General features: G+C 40.8%; 1 protein-coding gene across 1 annotated transcript in view; it reads left to right on the top strand.

Moving 5' to 3' along the window:
- Positions 1 to 20,392, top strand: part of LOC126357350 (odorant receptor Or1-like) — a 53,088-nt gene that overhangs the window by 2,973 nt on the left and 29,723 nt on the right. The window contains exons 2-3 of the mRNA XM_050007453.1: positions 9,515 to 9,773; positions 16,279 to 16,428. Of these exons, the coding sequence (XP_049863410.1) occupies positions 9,515 to 9,773; positions 16,279 to 16,428 (409 nt within the window). The remainder of the gene's footprint in view (positions 1 to 9,514; positions 9,774 to 16,278; positions 16,429 to 20,392) is intronic.

The raw sequence follows: 20,392 nt of genomic DNA on the forward strand, positions 1-20,392 counted from the left end.
GATGACTTATTCAGGCGCTTAACCAAATTTTTGTTTTACATGATACAATTAGATATTACTAACTTTAAAAATTAGTACGAAGAATATGAATTTAGTAAAAGGCAAATACAAATACACGGTGAACAAATACATGACACAGAACTAACTGTTACACATTAAAATAATATACTTATTATTGAGATCCTTATTCACACGCTCAACAGTATCCATGTAAATATATCGCATTCCATCTTACCTCCTTACATTTATGTTGAAATCAAATTACATTAAACATTCCTGAGTATTTTACAAATTTTGTCCTGACTCAAAGATTAGCTAAAAACGTTTGTTACATTGTTTTCTGAAGCGACTTTACAAATGTCTATAATTCCATTCATATAGCACTCATTTACAAAATGGTAGGGTACTTCAATTTGTATTCATGTACTTTAATAGGCTTGCCAGACTTAGTATCAAAAATATTCAAAATGTCTCTAGTTTTTTCAATCTCAGTGAGAGTTTCTGACGATTCTACACACTCAGCGAAAGTGTAGTCTGGTCTTCTCAGGAGCACAGTATTGTGAATCTGTGTGGCTCAATAGCTGCCTCACGAACTTGATCGACGTCCAGTTGAACCACACTATGTGGTTAATAACTGGTGCAGTCCGACCAACACCAGTTTATTGGCTTCCTCTGCTGAGCATCAACTATCCACCCACAATTCGCAGAAAGGGGGTGGGGCTTGTTTAGGAAATACCGCAAGCTATAGGAGAAGCTGGAACTGCCCATACAGGAAGACATACCAAGTCTACGACGAAAGAGACTCCGTTCAAGAAACCCATTATTGCAGCAAGCACAACAGCTAGACGCCAGTAATACTTAAGTGGAAGACCTGTGGGACCAGAGCTGTCAACTTATTGAAAATCCTGAACAGCGTGAGTGGTTCCAAAAGTGTAACTGTGCTAGTATTGGCACATGACTCGACAGGAAACTACAGGTTAAATTGAACAGAGCTCACACTGGGCATGGACGATGTGCAGACTCTTTAAAAATGGTGTGATAAGATACTTTGGGACCAAACTGCTCTGATTATCGATCTCGAGGCCTACACACTACTTAAACTAATTCCCGCCTAGGAGAACGCACACAAACATGCCCGAGGGCGGACTCGAAACGCCGACAGGGGGAGCCATGCGAACCGTGACAAAAAACCTCAGACCGCACAGGTACCCCACGTGGCGACTGTGTTTACAAATGGCGTCTTACAGTGTATCCAGTTTGCGATTGTGGGGCTCCAAATCAGACAATAAAACATCTTAGAGATGAATGCCCCTTTTTTTTCTAAAAAGGGAGTTGGAACAACCTCATGAAAGGCGAAGATATGACTCTTATATGGATTATGATCTTGGGTACTTACATTTAGTTAGTTTTATATGTAGTTTTGTATTTTCATATTCATGTTATATATAGTATAACTAAAGTTATATATTTGTATTTTTAAGCCATACAAATACGCAAATAATAAATATCTCAGCAAAACTAAATTATTTTGTGAAATTTTCTTCTTTCTGAGATTTCCAAAACATTAAATTTCCAAATAATCTAATTGCATAACCTAGAGTGGAGTTACAATCTATAAATCCCTTGTCCAAACTACATCTACAAAACTATTTGGGAAATCAATATTTTCAGCTCATTCAAACGTTAACATGAAACGTTTTGTTCGATATAAATATTTCGGAACTCACAAAGCATACTTACAGCAGTATTCTAATAGTTTGGAAGTCTACTCAAATAGTTCACACTGTAGCTTATATCCGGCTGTCTTCTTGAGCAGATGTACGGGAGAGCACCTACTCCATATCAGAACTTAAATATTGTGCTACTTTCAGTATGAAATTTTTTTCCATTTCAGTGCTGTGCAAATTTGAATGTTCAATCTGATATTATTAGCTAGAGATCTTGTATAGTTTCCCTGACTCAGAGTCATTATATCCTCTGTATAATTATAATTAATATTTATCCAAAGATAATTATTTAACTTGCTCAATTCTTTCATCTGAAATCATTTGGATAACAGATTTTTATTTCTTGTAATTTACCTTCATCTTTAAAACAGATCAGCATGTTACTAATAAACATAATTATATAAATTGCACGATTTTCTGTCATCAGTGTATACAGACATTGATGACATTTACTTCTTTGAAACTAGTGATCTGTCAAAGACTCATTTAAATAGTCATACGATGCTATGGACTTTCCATCAAACGAAACAACGCATTAAATAACTTACAAAGTCTACCTTTTCTCTCCTTGTGTCCAGGGGGCTGCTCCACATAAACATCTGAGATGATTTTACCACTATGAAATTCAGTCGTACATCCACTTGTCCTACACTTAAACCCTTTATTAGAACAGAATGACAACATAACTTCCAATGTTTGTGTCGAATGGTTCAAATGGTTCTGAGCACTATGGGACTTAACTTCTGAGGTCATCAGTCTCCTAGAATGTAGAACTAAATAAACCTAACTAGCCTAAGGACATCAAACACATCCATGCCGGCCTCAGGATTCGAACCTGCGACCGTAGCGGTTGCGCGGTTCCAGACTGTAGCGCCTAGAACCACTCGGTCACTCTGGCCGGCTTTTTGTGTCATAGCTGCTGAAGAATAAATATCATCTACTATTTCTCTCTGTTGGAAGCGCCTTGCAACTAATCTTGCTTTAAAAGTATTACCTGATTTTCCATTTCATATGAAAACAGTTATATTCACTGATTTAGTTACTAGTTTTTAGGTTTTATATTTATTAGAACTTCCAATTCCTGGTTATTGCTCGCTTCCAAATTTCTTATTACTATTCATCATGGATTCTCAACACTACAGAAGTTTACATAGCTGAAGATACTCATCACATAATCATTAAAGCTACCAGATCTTCTGCATTCTCCAATTGACCTTCTCAACTCTTGTTCCTGTTTATGATTACGATCGCTTGAATACTCTTCGATACGACTATCTTCCAGTTGCTAAGTTACTGTGATTCACTGTGTATGCTGTTTCACTCAGAATCAGATTCCTTAACATCAGTACATCATTGTTGTTGTTGTTGTGGTCTTCATTCCAGAAACTGGATTGATACAGCTCTCCCGGATACTCTATCTTGATAATGTGCAAGTGACTACTGGAACCTACATCCTTCTGAATCTGCTCAGTGTATTCACCTCTTGGTCTTCCTCTACGATTTTCACCCCCACACTGCCCTTGAATACTACATTGGTGATTCCCTGATATCTCAGAATATGTCCTACCAACCAAACCCTTCCTCTAGTGAAGTTGTGCCACAAATCCCTCTTCTCCTCAATTCTGTTCAGTAACTCCTCATTAGTTATGTACTCTATCCAATTAATCTTCAGCATTCTACTGTAACACCACATTTCGAAAAGCTTCCATTCTCTTCTTGTCTAAACTATTTATCGTCAATGTTTCACTTCCATACATGACTACACTCAATACAAATACTTTCAGCGAAGACTTCCTGACACTTAAGTCTATACCCGCTATTAACAAATTTCCCTTCTTCAGAAACACTTTCCTTGCCATTACCAGTCTACAATTTATATCCTCTCTACTTCGACCATCAGCAGTAATTTTCCTTCCCTAATAGCAAAACTCTACTACTTTAAGTGTCTCATTTCCCAATATTATTCCCTCAGCATCACCTGATTTAGTTTGACTACATTCCGTTAACCTCTTTTTGCATTTGTTGATGTTCATCGTATCTCCACCTTTCAAGACACCGTCCATTCCGTTCAACTCCTCTTTCAAGTCCTTTGCTGTTTTCTTAAAGATTTTTGTCTTCTCCATGGGTTTTAATTCCTGCTCCGAATTTTTCTTTCATTTCTTTTACAGCTTGCTCAGTATACAGTTTGAGTAGCACTGGTGATAGGTTACAAGCCTATCTCATTCCCTTCCCAGCCACTGCATCCCTTGCAAGCCCCTTGGTTCTCATTACTGCCATCTGTTTTCTGTACAAATTGTAAACAGCGTTTCGCCCCCTGTATTTTACCGCTGCTACCTTTAGAATTTGAAAGAGAGTATTCCAAACAACATTGTTAAGAGCTTTCTCTAAGTCTACTGATACTAGAAACGTAGGTTCGCCTTTCCTTAATTTGTCTTCTAAGATAATTCGTAGGGTCGGTATTTCCTCACGTCTTCCAACATCTTCCCCGAGTTCGGCTTCTAGCAGTTTTTCCATTCGTTGGTAAAGAATTTGTGTTACTGACTACGAAGGCTTTCCCGGCGTAATAATTGATAATATTCTTCTCGGGTATGCAGCCGGATCAAAACGTCTCCATGACATAATATTTCCGCGGTCCAACTGAACGCCATCTTCAGGTGAGAGTGCTGGTGCACGATCTCGCCGGCGAGATCGTGCACCAGCACTCTCATCTGAAGATGGCGGTCAGTTGGACCGCGGAAATATTGTGTCATGGATACGTTTTGATCCGGCTGCATACCCGAGAAGAATATTATCAATTCGTGTTACTATTTTGCAGGCGTGACTTATTAAACTGATAGTATCGGTAATTTTCACTCCTGTTAGCACCTGCTTTCTTTGGGATTGGAATTATTATATTCAGTCTGACATCATCTTCCATAATATAAATGATAAGTTTGGGGTTAATCAGTACTCTCTATGGAACTTCACTATACCGTATTAAAATGCCCACTTTGAGATTCTCAGCTGTTAAGGCACTCATGCAAAAAGACCACTTCCATAAACATTTAAATGTTTAACATCAGGTTTCTTCCCAAACAACATCTCATAAGAAGTTTTCCTTTTAATATATTAGCTCAAGTTTTGTTTTAAGGCGTGTAGCTGGACAAACTGCTTCAGGATAAAGTCTCCTACCTACTCGCGCTTCAGCTAACAGGCATCTTGACACATTTATAATTCACCTGTTGTATCTTTCAGCTATACAGTTTCATTTATGTATGCATGGAGGACATTCATTTAAAATGATTCCTTTCTGTCTAATAAATTGATACATATCTGAATTTAAATCTTCTTTCCCACTGTCACATCTCTGTTTGTTAGTAGTTTCAGGAGCTTCATTTTAATTTGCAGTAACATTTTCTGTAAGAAAACTATAAGCTTGACTTTTAAATTTGACTGTGTATACTCTAGTTGCTGTACTATAATCGTCAGTAAAAGTGAGTTAGCTTTACCCATGCAAATCATGAATTGATGAGGTCCATTCCGATCAGTTCGAATAATCTCAAATGTTACTATTGCTTTGCTTCCATTGTTTTCGAAAACTAAAGTGTGCATTTTGTTTTCCTTACAAACTTTATACCTCAGAAATTTAGCCTCTAAATTTGTTGGCACTTCATAGGCTACCTGATGTTTACACAACGTTTTAAAATCATTAAAATTTACCTCTCCAAGTAGATGAATGCATTTGTCCTTTACTGACATATTATCCTTACTGCTGTCACTATTGACTTTAATCACTTTCTTGTAAATTTACTTATCGTTGTGCACAGCCTATGTTGTTTCAAAGCAATTGTAAGTAAGTTATTGTGTTTATCACAGATTCTTCGAGATCTCACCTACAGCTACAATTTTTTTTGTTTTTCTGTTTGTTACTTTTACTCAGATAATCAAATTTCTGTCCATGCATCTGACATAAAATATATTTTTCATTTCGAATGGGACCATGTCATCATAAACTGTAATATCCAACTTTTGTAGCTGGCAGAACTTCACCATTCGCTATTTTTCCATCCAAAGGCTCCATTAAGTTTGTGCATTGAGACATATAGTTCCCTTTATTAACAGTATGATCTGAACAATCGCTAGACAATAATCGATCAGTCTGTAAGTTGTCACTTGACTCAACATTATTAGAGCTACACACCACTGTAGGTTGTTCCTCCATTACAAACCTGCTCATGCCAGTTAGTTCTTTTGACATTCTTAGCGTCCTGGGTGACGGCTACCTCTTGAACCGTAAAGTTTACTCTGAAGACATGAACAGTTATCGTCCCCCCTGTGATGATCGCTTTGCCCATGTTGCCAACAGTTGCGACCGCCTCCTAAATGATGCCCGCCTCGTATGCATGGACCTCTGCTCGTTCTTCACTGGCAACAGCCACTTTTGAAATCTTTTGGTTTGCGACATTCGTAATGCAGCTGCTTCTTATAACTCGTACTTGTTTCCCTTTCAGCGAAAAGTGACATGGTTATCGCACTTACTCTTCCGTCATATCTCCTAAATCCACCATTAGAAGTTCAGTTTTAATATATTGCATTGTCTGATCGTGTTCTTCTTTCAAATCATCAATCTAACCACCAATATAACGCAAGGATTCCGGCAAGGTTCTGAACATGGAGTTTAGCTTTTTACGCCACATTCGCACATGCTAATTTTAATTTGTTCGCTGCTTTTTTTTTTTCAAAGACACTTAGGAATGTTGCCACGCCTCTATAGTCCTTTAACTTAATTTGTCCAGACTATTTCAACACACAATTCGTAGAACTGTTCTTTGGAGTATAGCTCCTAGAATTTTTCATGATCTCAAATGCGGTCTCTCACGGCTTACCAATTCTAGTTTCTTGTTCGAGACTGATACGTATACGTCGTACATTGCAGACACATTTTCTTTATCCCCATACCCACCTCTTCGGTGCTAGATTTTGCTCCTGAAGCCGCTGCATAGCATTTCTTCGTTTTCAGACACAATTCTATTCTCTCTTTGCAATTACCATGGTCTGCATGTCAGGTATGTCCAGTTTCACAAAGCACACATCCCGAAGAAAACCATGTTTGTAGTTCATAACCGATCGCTACTTTCGCGAATGATGCTCTTCTTTTTTAGTTTACAACCGCAGAGTCTATCATCTGTAGAATCTTTATTTAGAAGAAGGTAAATACAAATAAATCTTTCTTTATACAGTGAACACATTCATGGCACGGAACTAACTGTTGTGCAACAAAAATATAATACGCATTGTTGAGATCCCTATTAACACAATCAGTACTATCGATATAAATGTACCACATTCCAGCAATTAATATGCACAGAAATATAAATTTGGAACATAAGCATATAGAAGAAAAACACAAAGATTTTACCTTGACTGCATCTCGATTTTGTTCCTTCATTTGGGAGCATTTCAGCTTCAATCGACCAGTGTTGCGGACTTTTGGTCCATAGTTAGAAAAGTGTGACCGTTATGTTCAGTATGTTGCCAAACAATATTTGGTTCTTATTATGGAATCTTATTATTTGATGTTTGAATTCTGTTTACGGACAGCAATCATTGAAAACGTCTGGTCAGTCGTAAAGTACGTAAACCGTCACGTGTCTGGTCTTCAACATTTTTGCGTTTTATTTGGATCGTGGTTACTGCAGCTTTCGCGGCCTTATCATTTCCTCTGTGTCTACGTAAAGTCCCCTCCGGATGTAAGACGTGATCATATGCGGATCCTCATGTCAACCTGTCAATTAATGCGTCGACTTAACCGTATATTTCCAATGTAAAAGTTCTGCTATGATGGAGGTAGTATTAATTTTTCGTTTTTGCTCGTTTTTCATTGACGGTCATGTACTATATGGTTTCAACATAACATGAGGTGACAACGCTGCGTGTATTCCTCCAGACGACGTTTAATTTTATCTGAGGACAGAGACCTTCCATCATCTCTGGCTACATTTCTTGGTTATGGAATTAATTACACACTTAAGAGCCAAAGAAACAGGTACAGCTGCCTAATATTGTGTATGGCCCACGAGAGCCCGCAAAAGTGCTGCAACACGACGTGGCAGCGATTCGACTAATGTCTGAAGTAGAGCTGAAGGGAATTGCCATCATGAATCCTGTAGGGCTGTCCGTAAATCCGTAAGAGTACGACGGGGAGGAGATCTCTTCTGAATTGCACGTAGAACGGCATCCCTGATATGCTCAATATTGTTCATGTCGATGGAGTTTGGGGGCCAGCTGAAGTGTTTAAACTCAGAGGAGTGTTCCCTGGAGCCACTCTGTAGCAGTTCTGGACGTATTGGGTGTCACATGATCGTGCTGGAATTGTCCAAGTCTGTCGGAATGCACAATAGACATGAATGGATGCAGGTGATCAGACAGGATGCTTACGTACGTGTCACCTGTCAGAGTCCTATCTAGACTTATCAGGGGTCCCAGATCACTCCAACTGCACACGCACCACACCATTATAGAGTGTCCACCAGTTTCGGCAGTCCATTGTTGAGATGCAGGGTCCATGGATACGTGAGATTATCTCCATACCCGTACACGTCCATACGCTCAATACAATTAGAATCGCGACTCCTCCGACCAGGTAACATGATTCCAGGCATCAACCGTTCAATGTCGGTGTTGACAGGTCCAGGCGAGACGTAAAGCTTTGTGCCGTTCAGTCATAAACGGTACGGAAGTGGGCCTTCGACTCCGAAAGTCCATATCGATGATGTTTCGTTGAATGGTTCGCACGCTGACAGTTGTTGATGGCCCTGCTTTGAAATCTGCTACAATTTGCGTTTTTTTCAGTCGTCGTTGGTCACCTTCTTGGAGGATCTTTTACCGGCCGCAGCAGTGTCAAAGATTTTGTGTTTTACCGGATTCCTGACATAGACAGTACACTCGTGAAATGGTGACACGGGAAAATCCCCACTTCATCGCTGTCTCAGAGGTACTGTGTTCCATCTCTCGTGCGCCGATTATAGCACCACATTCAAGCTCACTCAGATCTTGATCACCTGCTATTGTAGCAGCAGTAACTGATTAGCGTGTATTATTTTTCATTTGTTGTCTAGAGCAATGTGCATTGTCAACTTCACCTAGCAGAAGATGTGCTCTGTTGGTGCAACATAATTTTACAGCGATCTAACAACTGCGCCAGAGTGTTGTTGTCTTATATAGACGTCACCGATAGCAGCGCCGTATTCTGCCTGTTTACGTATCTCTGTATTTGAATACGCAAACCTATAGCAGTTTCTTTGGCGCTTCCGTGTATTGAGGCACTGTGTTTGTCACCATGATGCCGAGTCACTGTTATTGCAACTGCCATTGTGAAGTGCTAAGAGATCGTGTTCTTTAAAAGTCTGAGAGTGTCCAAGGAAGTGTTTCTGCTCCACGACATCATCTCAGCTCATTGCGTATATGGCACAACGACACATGACGTATTTTTTGAGCTAACACGCTTAGTATTTTCCAGACATAGTACCAACTGACTTCCTACTCTTCCCTGAAAAGCAGGCTTCTATAACTAAGATTTTCGTCAAGTCGTGAGGGAAAAAATGTCGCACTTCAGGATGGATGAGTAGAGAAGAATTAATACCTTCGCGTAGTCTCAAATTCGTATCTCGATTTTCCCGAGTAGACAATTAAAGTTTTACTCCTCTCCCTCATATTTCAATAACAAGGAATGATAATGTTTTGTTTGTCAGCGAACTGTGAACCTGATTTTACTGTCATGTGTTTGAAAATTCTGTTGCTCTCTGCAGGAGAATGAAACATACAAAAAGCGACTGCAGCAAGGTTCTGGGTCCGGAGGCCTTAGTGCTGGATGTGTTGGGTCTTTGGAGGCCGCAGCAAGGTGGAGAGAACTTCCCTAGAGTTCTGCTTGCGTCTATAACTCTGCTCTCCATCGCTGCGGTTCCTGCTGGGGCTGCTCTCAGACTGTGTGCAGATTTTCCTAAAGAGCTGGAGGATCTGGCACTCTGTAGCTACATGCTTATTATTTGCTCCGGATCTTTCATCAAGGTGAGGCTCACAACGTTTCATATAATGACAGTACTCGGAAAAGTGACGTACGGATTTGAAGGGCTGTTCAGGTCACCATGTCGATCTCGATGGTGTTTCATATTTTCTTTTCTTTCTAAGTTTTCACTTTAATATTATTATGCAATGTTCAAGTAACAATTGGTTCTTGCCTATGTGCCATGTAGGATTGTCCATTCAGAAATGATTGAGAGTACACAACAGGATGCTTGCGAGAGAAACCACTTGTTGGCTGCTGACCTTGAGTGTCGGATCCAGACTGGGCTCTCCCTCTGCAACCAGGTTTCAGTTGGCGATGCCATGAGCGACCTCCTCACCGTCCTTCCTTCCAGAACTTTGTTCTGACACTAGAACTATGATCTTTTCATGATCACCATCGCTGGCTGACGATCTCACAAGCCGACCAAGTAGGCCCCTTACCTATATGGCATAAAGAATGACTCTTTTTTTGAAGAAACTCGCTGTAAAAGCTCAAATTCCTGCCTGTCGTGGGCAGGTTCCTCTCTGCACCTGAACACAACAGCTCTGAAAGAAATGTTTCAAAATGATAGCAAATTCCCTGAGTTAGGGTTTATTGCAAAATTTTTGCCTGTATTTTGGCACTGATCTAAACTCACAAATAACTCTACACTCTTTCACAGAAATGGTACTGGGCGAGAAGAAGAGCCCTTGGTCAGGTTTCACCAGGGCACTACATCTCCACTGCATCGCCTCGCCATTCCGTTCTATTCTTCCTACGTGTCATATTAGGATTCTAAATCAGATCATTGACGTTTGTTAGGTAGCTTCTACCAAATGAACACTTGATTACAATCCACTTACCAAGTGAATTTGTGAATCTTTGAAGACACTTCTTGCATAAATCATTAGTTTATTTTCTTGTAGCATTTTCCGCGAAATCAAAGTAGCGCACAATAATGTAACATAAATCTCCAACTCTTAGAAAAGATGCCCTGATTGAATGAAATCTTAGAGGAAGTTTATAAACACTATACCAGCAGTAAATGAATGAATGGTGTTCACTCTGTTTCAACAACTCCCTCTCTTATGTGATTGGAAAAATCAGAATTCTCCAAGTTTCTTATATAAAGCGCCATTAAACGAAGCGGGAAAACGAAAAGTGGTGACGAGTAACATTTAGTCTTTTAGAGATCAAATAGTGGTGGACTTGGAGCCAGAGAAGGTATGATGATCGTACACAGCGACAAAATGGTACCAGACCATGCAGTTACCCACATGATGGGATGAATGACATCCATGCTTCGTAATGCACTATGTAGCTCCTTTGGCTCGATGCAAGTGCACACACTCCATTGCATCGACGTTTAATTTCCAGAAACTTTGACCGCTCTCCAATGCAATACCAAGTGAACCCTGTGGGTGAGCCGGCCAGTGAGGACGAGCGGTTCTAGGCGCTTCAGTCTGTAATCGCGTGACCGCTACGGTCGCAGGTTCGAATCCTGCCTCGGGCACTGATGTGTGTGATGTCCTTAGGTTTAAGTAGTTTTAAGTTCTAGGGGACTGATGACCTCAGATGTCAAGTCCTATAGTGCTTAGAGCCATTGAAACCTGTGGGTGGCATGTTTAATAGAGTACTGTAGTATGCTATAAAGGAGTGACACTACAGCAGTGACAGCATGCCTATTATCTATCACTATGGTGACCGAAATCTAACAGCATGCTATGCTGACTGGTCAGCCAGTTGACAGTATTTTAGCGAATCGGTTAAAGAAATGTATGTCAAAGGTATCAGGCACTTCTTTCAAGCACTTTCCAATTTCATTTCCAACTCCTTAAAAGTTCCAACCTACCAACCCAGACCAACTTTCTAGAATGAAGCAGTTCACCCTGATAAAATATGGTGACATGGGATGCCATCAATGCTCTGCTGTGTCAACCCACAGTGTCAACCAATAGCGAATGGGTGAAGCGAGTCAAATGTGTGGTTATCGGAGGGTCTTAGAGGACACAGTGGATTTTCATCTCTCACTTGCCGCCTAGTCGTCGTACAGAGCGGATACTTTCTTGGTCTCTAGCTTTTGGACAGTGTGGGTGGCCTCGTACAGCCCATCTCTGGCCTGCTCTCCAGGACAGGTCACCAGCCACACAACTCAGAAGTGCCTCCTCTCATTCTTCCTGTTTCTTTCCTTTGTTCACGGAGCAGCTAGACTGGGGGTCAGCCTTTGCTCTTGTCCTTTCAAGCTCTTTACAAAAAATCATTGAGAATGACTTTAACTCTTTTATACCATCAACTATCTTTTGACGTTCACCAATCTCACTACATAACCTGTACAACTGGTATAATTATCGTTGGGTCTCGAGAGTGACTGCGAAGTTCTCGGTTGAAATTGAAGCTGTGTGGCAGGTCAGAAATCCCACACTGGCTGGGAGCTGTGGACAGGCTATGGATGGGTCATGTTCGCACCTTCTGCCACGCCAGGGTCATAGTCTAACTGTTCATCCACCAAAGCTGCGTGCGAAACGAGCCATGGGTTCACCATGCAATGGAGTGAAGCACAAAGTACACATATTCGCGACATGCTTTCCAGTGCCTGCTGTGAGTGCAGAGCACACGATTCCACTGAATGTATCCGAACGCTGCCGCTCACAGCCATCTTCCCCTTAGTTGGCTGCTGCCCAACGGAGTTCCCTCACCAGGTGCCTGCTTGCTGGCCCTACTGAGAGCGTCGCCAAGTTCCCATGGGCACCACCCACCAGTTGCCGCACGACCTAGCCTGCCAGCCGCCTTGTCGATACCGCAGACCATAATTTTTAATGCCACTTAGTCACGTGGCACATTTTCAGTACATTAATCACTGATCACCAGCATTGTGATTCCGTCACCAGAGTGGCATCAGACCGCTGCAGTCTGTAGCTGTGTAGACCATCAGCTCATCCGTGATTCCCGTTGTTGAGGTGTGCCAAGTCGCTGCCGAGCTGTAGCCACGTCTTACTAGTAGCCGCTTGCTGCAAATCATACTGCCATCCAGTTGCACAGCCTACATTGCTCTGTGCCATGTGGCCCATACGTCACCTGTCTGTCACCTGAGTACTTTGGAAAGGAAATTACGAATTTATGATGATGCTTTTAAGGGAGTTGTTTATTTAACGTTCATGTCATGAAAAGTGGAATGTTAGTAACGTAGATAACAAATTAAAAATGCTAGCGTAGTTTTATTAGATATTCAGTAATAGATGATTAATGTTGAAATTTCATCCAGTTTTAACCACATTATGACCTTGGGTTTAGTCTTGCTGAATGCAGGTGGCTACGTCTTGCCAGTTTCACGTTTTTACATGCCACACGGTATTTGAAGCAATGGAACTTTTTGTATGAGTTATCTTTTACTGGTTCCTGGAAGATGAAGCTTAAGTTTCCTTGGCCCGTTACTGTTCTTATATTCTGAATTTGCCATTGAAGGAGAATGATACATATAAGACTTTTTTGAAGCTAAGAGAAACCGTTTAGTGTTCACGTACTAGTTCTGTATGTGATCCCTTAACTGTTGTCTCTACGCAGATATATCGATAACTATTTATGAGTGCTCCAAATGTCTTGAAGCAACTGTGAAACCGTCTGCTGAATTTTTTATTGTTTGCTGAATTGTAAACGGATGTTGGCCATTCTACTGTATCTGCTAATGCAGTACATTCTATTCGCTGTGGACCTGTATTGGGTTCGGTCATTTACAGTTGACTAAATTTGGTTTGGGGAAATCAACGCTCACTGACTTTTGCTGAAACTTAAGTTGGATGTTGCTCCATACGATGTAGACTTTCATGGTCGGCATTTGTGATATTGCTCATATATGATTTCAGAGGATACGTCTGCGATCTAAAGCATATATCTATGCCTAGCTTCTTCCTCTGCTGGAGATTTCACTATAAACTTTAACGATTCAAAGCTGTTAGAAACTCAAAACAAGTTCAGCAAGCCAACTTGTTTATATGTACCCACGCAATAGTCCTTTTGTGACGTCATCAGACCACTGCCTAGTGCAAAGTAAACGACCAGTGACAACTCTACAAGCTGCAGGGCATATGTCGGCGACGCTCCACTGTCCAAGAAAGCTGTCTAATGACGTCACGAACAGCCGTTGAGTAGAGGGTCATTTAAACACTTCTGCCTGATGAGCTGTCTGTAACAGCTTCCTGAGACGTTAAAGCTTGTGATGAGGTCTCCAGAATTCAAAGACGAAATCTTAGTCACAGAATTATAGCCTTATGCCCATATTCAAATATTTCTTGCATTTGCTTGAACATAAAATGACACCTTTCTACAATAGTACTATATTGTGGGCTATAGTTTTTCAATGAGTGTATTATAATAGCTTTTTAACATTTGACCACAATTCTTTTTCTGCATACAGTGTGAAGGAACAGATTAATTATCAGTTTCATTTTAGATTTATAATCACATCTATTACTTAATTTTAAGTTACGATAGGTGACATGTTAATTATATAGACAGTTGATTTATCAGGCTAATTTAGTTTTGTGCAGAATTTCCACTTTATTGTGGGTTCAGTAATAGGAGATTAATCTTAAAAAAATTTCCCAATTTCAACCACATTATGATCTTGTAACTATTATTAAGAAGTCCACTGACGTTTGTATTTGGATTCCATTCTACAATCCCCCTATTGCATGACATTTTTGATTAATTTTAATTAATTTCTATAAATTAAACCACTGGTGGTTACATCTAGCCGAAGATTCATAAGCAGTGGTTCGCTTACATTGCTCTTCTGCATTGTAAAGGAATTTAATTGCAGTCACGACAGGCAAGGACTATTTGGGACACACATTTGGCGACACAATTTCTTGTGCTGCTAAGGCAATGACATCGCAGTTGTCTGTTCTGCCAATCTGCCAATATCGATGGGCAGTTGTCTTTGACACTAACCTGATTCATTTTTGGTCTTCCCCTATTCAGTTTTTATCCTCCTGCTGTGTACCAACGCTATTCTGTGTTTCTTCTTTTGACAAGGAAGGATACCTCACGCTTAACCCCTTCTGCTTGTACCTGTTTTTCTATCTCGCTTTCCCATCCATGATTACTGAGGCAGCGTGCTTTCCTTCTTACAGATTCTGTCTAGCTGTGTTCGCTGAAGCTCTTCTGCTGTGACTGAGCTTCCCTTTTATTCTCCCTGCGCATGATTAACAATCAGTTGATTTTCTTACCATTAACTTCCTATTTTGATATTTCATTTTAGTAACTCCTTATAGGTATTCGAAAATACCTTTCCAACCATAATTACACATGTGTACATAAGAGTTGTAGTTACTGCTACGATCTGCTGTGAGACCATTTATATATGCTAATTAACTAAGATATTCTACATTGAAAGTTGGAATTTCATTCTTACCATATCTAAGTATATGAGAATAATCGAGCATAAATTAAAACATGTTGTATCTTAGTATTTCTACTTATGAGATGACGAAATCCAAGAGAGTTTTTATATTGGGAGAAAGTTAGGATTTCGCAAAATCAATGAAACGACAATGGCGTAAATCTATCTGCTTACTGATCTGTCTCATTAACGGAGAATACTACGACAAGACAAACATTTGTATTTTATTTGATTGAGTATTTCAAGATTATTTCAAAAGTTTACTTTCATTTTGGTGATTATGATTTTAACTGTTAAGATTAAGAGAAATTTAAGTATATAAAAATCCCATTCCTATGGAAACATTACAGACATCAACTTAGATAACTATCACGTAGACTCTAAACACCTACTGGGAAAGCTGCGTTTCTGAAGGAGTGTTCGCTGTCTTTTTGTAAACCTGGTGAACTGCCATTCCCCATGGTAGGGGGAGAAACACGTACAGGATGGCCAGTAAGTGGAGAATGTTTTAGAGAAATGGTTAAAAATATTTGTTTCAAATATACCGGCCACATTATTTAGTTATTATTATTATTATTATTATTATTATTACTATTATTATTATTATTATTGCCCTTTTATTCACTAGGAAATCTAAACTTAACTGATAATTCAGTCGCCTAAGCGCAGCTATTACTATAGTTTTCTTCTGAATAAACACTGTTCCTTTTTTGCCTTTTTACTGTAAATATGCGACTCTTAAAATTTAACCCCAGCGATATTGTCTTATGTAGCATATTACGTAGCTGTAACCTCCTCATGTGAATCGTATTCACAAAAAAGTAAAATAAAATAAAAGAGCCGAACCAAAAAAGTTTGGTAAAATGCTATTTACTTCTGAGCGATTTCCAGTTTTCTCGGAAACACCTCAGGAACAATCATACTGATTCTAGATCTTGCTAATACGGTAGTGGCTGTACAAGAGAACTGAATATTTCAGGTAAGGTGTAGGAAAAAATACTGTCTTCCGCGTTTATACACTGTCACCGATGCCTTATACTTTGTTATAGATATTTATGTCCCAAATTATGAGGATGGCGTAAGAGTAATCTGCCTATAAAAAGTATAGTTTCTTTCTTTAATTTTTACAGGCTGCGCTTTTCATTGGAGAGGGGGGAACACTACACGAACTGGTGCGGCTAATGAACGCCACAAGGCGGCAGTACGGCGGTGGTGAGAGCACTGACTGCATCCGAAACCATTACACAAGAATGATGGACACGCTGTACCGATGCTTCCAGGTATGTGTTCTTCTTTAACCTTCATTGTTTCTGGTCACTTCTTGTTGCTTTGTAAGGCTTCTTGAAGTGATGTTACTGATTTTAACTTCTTTTCAAGTTACACAAAACTACGCTGTTTGTTTGTAATCTGATACGGAGTAGAATGCATTTTTTTTTTTTTTTGCGCCATTAAGACAACTTCCTTTGAAAGAACGCGATATCTATTAGTCCGTTAAATAGCCTCGCTGTAAATACCGCGTAAATAAACATACACTGTAATTATATTATATACCTTACAATATTAATTTTATAGTGTTTGGTGCCCTCCGTCATTTATCTGCAATTGTATTCGTTCTTCTGGTGATTCATTTTTTGTTGTTGTTTACTTTAAATGGCATCAGCAAACATCATACATGTAGCCAGTACAATTGTACTTCAGTTGATTTACAAAGACATTATATTCAATTATGAAAATATCATTAACTGGGTATAGTGTAACCCATATGCAGTAGAGAAAATATAAGCAATAACACAGTCATTTTACACATATGTAGCTACTCTGAAAATAGTTTCATACAGAACACCAAATTAGGGAAAGTTTAAGACTTCATTTGCAAATGTAGAATATTGTTTATACAGACAAGGCCAAAATGTCAAAGTCTTCAAATTTAGTATACCGATGACTGCAACAAAACCACCAGACTGCCAGTCATCTTAATAGGCCTCAGATCTGCTGCATTTGTACTGTGATTTTTAATCTGCATTTTGGCCCATGCTAGTTATTTATAAATCGCATTTTACTTATGTAAATTAAACTTATGCAATGAAATAGTAACAGCATATAGTAACAGCATTTGGTCATGAATTTATTTGTACTCTGTATCTTGCAGCTGCTTACTATTAGTGCATGACTTAGAACATTAGTCAGGTCAACCTCATCATTTTTAAAGCCATCACAACTTCCAAAATATAGAGTTATAACGCAATGTAAATCTCTACACAGCATTCGTATGCCCATTACGGACGTCACACCAAGTTCGCTTAGTACCACGCAATCGAACTATGATCTCAATGAATCCTCTCGCCTTCAATCTGCCGTCAGGCAGCTAAGAAGCACATTTGTGTTATTCGCATTGGGCAGATAATCGCATCTCAGTTCTGAAATCAGTATGTGGAGTCGTCATTTGCTGGAGCTGAGCTTCAATAATGTCCTTGTTTTTCAAATTGGAGAACTCTCTCATTATCACAATGGAAAACTGTACTGAAATGCAGGAGGGTCTGCAACGAATTGACGCACGGTGAAGGGAATGGCAATTGAATCTCAATGTACACAACTGTAATGTTTTGTGAATACATAGAATGAAAGATCCTTTATCATTTACCTACACTATAGCAGGACGGCAACTGGAAGCAGTTAATTCCATAAATTACACTCCTGGAAATGGATAAAAGAACACATTGACACCGGTGTGTCAGACCCACCATACTTGCTCCGGACACTGCGAGAGTGCTGTACAAGCAATGATCACACGCACGGCACAGCGGACACACCAGGAACCGCGGTGTTGGCCGTCGAATGGCGCTAGCTGCGCAGCATTTGTGAACCGCCGCCGTCAGTGTCAGCCAGTTTGCCGTGGCACACGGAGCTCCATCGCAGTCTTTAACACTGGTAGCATGCCGCGACAGCGTGGACGTGAACCGTATGTGCAGTTGACGGACTTTGAGCGAGGGCGTGTAGTGGGCATGCGGGAGGCCGGGTGGACGTACCGCCGAATTGCTCAACACGTAGAGCATGAGGTCTCCACAGTACATCGATGTTGTCGCCAGTGGTCGGCGGAAGGTGCACGTGCCCGTCGACCGGGGACCGGACCGCAGCGACGCACGGATGCACGCCAAGACCGTAGGATCCTACACAGTGCCGTAGGGGACCGCACCGCCACTTCCCAGCAAATTAGGGACACTGTTGCTCCTGGGGTATCGGCGAGGAACATTCGCAACCGTCTCCATGAAGCTGGGCTACGGTCCCGCACACCGTTAGGCAGTCTTCCGCTCACGCCCCAACATCGTGCAGCCCGCCTCCAGTGGTGTCGCGACAGGCGTGAATTGAGGGACGAATGGAGACGTGTCGTCTTAAGTGATGAGAGTCGCTTCTGCCTTGGTGCCAATGATGATCGTATGCGTGTTTGGCGCCGTGAAGGTGAGCGCCACAACCAGGACTGCATACGACCGAGGCACACAGGGCAACACCCGGCAACATGGTGTGGGGAGCGATCTCCTACACTGTCCATACACCTCTGGTGATCGTCGAGGGGACACTGAATAGTGCACGGTACATCCAAACGGTCATCAAACCCATCGTTCTACCATTCCTAGACCGGCAAGGGAACTTGCTGTTCCAACAGGACAATGCACGTCCGCATGTATCCCGTGCCACCCAACGTGCTCTAGAAGGTGTAAGTCAACTACCCTGGCCAGCAAGATCTCCGGATCTGTCCCCCATTGAGCATGTTTGGGACTGGATGAAGCGTCGTCTCACGCGGTCTGCACGTCCAGCACGAACGCTGGTCCAACTGAGGCGCCAGGTGGAAATGGCATGGCAAGCCGTTCCACAGGACTACATCCAGCATCTCTACGATCGTCTCCATGGGAGAATAGCAGCCTGCATTGCTGCTAAAGTTGGATATACACTGTACTAGTGCCGACATTGTGCATGCTCTGTTGCCTGTGTCTATGTGCCTGTGGTTCAGTCAGTGTGATCATGTGATGTATCTGACCCCAGGAATGTGTCAATAAAGTTTCCCCTTCCTGGGACAATGAAATCACAGTGTTCTTATTTCAATTTCCAGGAGTGTATTTGGGAGTGGGCATTAGAAGTGATTTAAAATGAAATGACCAAATAAAATTAATCGCCAGTAAAGCAGATGCCAGACTGAGGTTCATTGGAAGAATTCTAAGGGAATGCAGTCCGAAAGCAAAGGAGGTAGGTTACAGTACACTTGTTCGCCCAATGCTTGAATGCTGCTCACCGGTGTGGGATCTGTACCAGATAGGGTTGATAGAAGAGATAGAGAAGATCCAACGGAGGATCATTTAGTAATCACGAAAGCGTTACGGAGATGATAGATAAACTCCACTGGATGACTCTGCTCTGAAGAGAGACGCTCAGTAGCTCGGTACGGGCTTTTGTTAAAGTTTCTAGAACACACCTTCGCCGTAGAGTCAAGCAGTATATTGCTCCCTCCTACGTATATCTCTCGAACAGACCATGAGGATAAAATCAGAGAGATTAGAACCCACACAGAGGCCTACCAACAATCTTTCTTTCCACGAACAATACGAGACTGGAATAGAAGGGAGAACCGATAGAGGTACTCAAGGTACTCTCCGCCACACACCATCAGGTGGCTTGCCGACTATGGATGTAGATGTAGATATTGAGCTGCAGATGCCGCTGCCCAGAGCAAGCGGAGACGAAAAGTTCATTTAGCATCCCTTAACCTTTTTAACTTTTTTGAATATCCCAGACATTGTAAGATACAACAGTCATGGAAACTGGCAAAATGAATGTAGGGCTCTTCTTAACAGGATTATCAATTATTTTCATGTAAATTGACAGTCCAACAGGTGCAGTTTTCTATGTGTGACTGAATAACACGTTGAATGACACACTCAAGCGATTTTTTGTATCCCCACAGATTTTTCTGTGTTAGTACAAATTATCAATTCCTGTGTGGGAGAGACTTATGATACGAAGACGATGAATTAAAAATCTGATTTTCCTACGGTGTTACCCTTTCTTGCTAACAGTTTTTTAGTTGCATGGCTGTCATCAGCTTTCAGATGATTATATCACCTGACACAATATAGCGTGCATGCAACAGGTTTGTAAATTGGAGACAACAATCGAGAGACATGTTAGGAATCTTTCTGAGTAAAGCTTACTTCAATAGTATAAAGCTTACTTCAATAGTATAATGTTCTGGAT

This window comes from Schistocerca gregaria, chromosome 1 (assembly GCF_023897955.1).
Source record: "Schistocerca gregaria isolate iqSchGreg1 chromosome 1, iqSchGreg1.2, whole genome shotgun sequence".
Taxonomy (NCBI): Eukaryota; Metazoa; Arthropoda; class Insecta; order Orthoptera; family Acrididae; genus Schistocerca; species Schistocerca gregaria.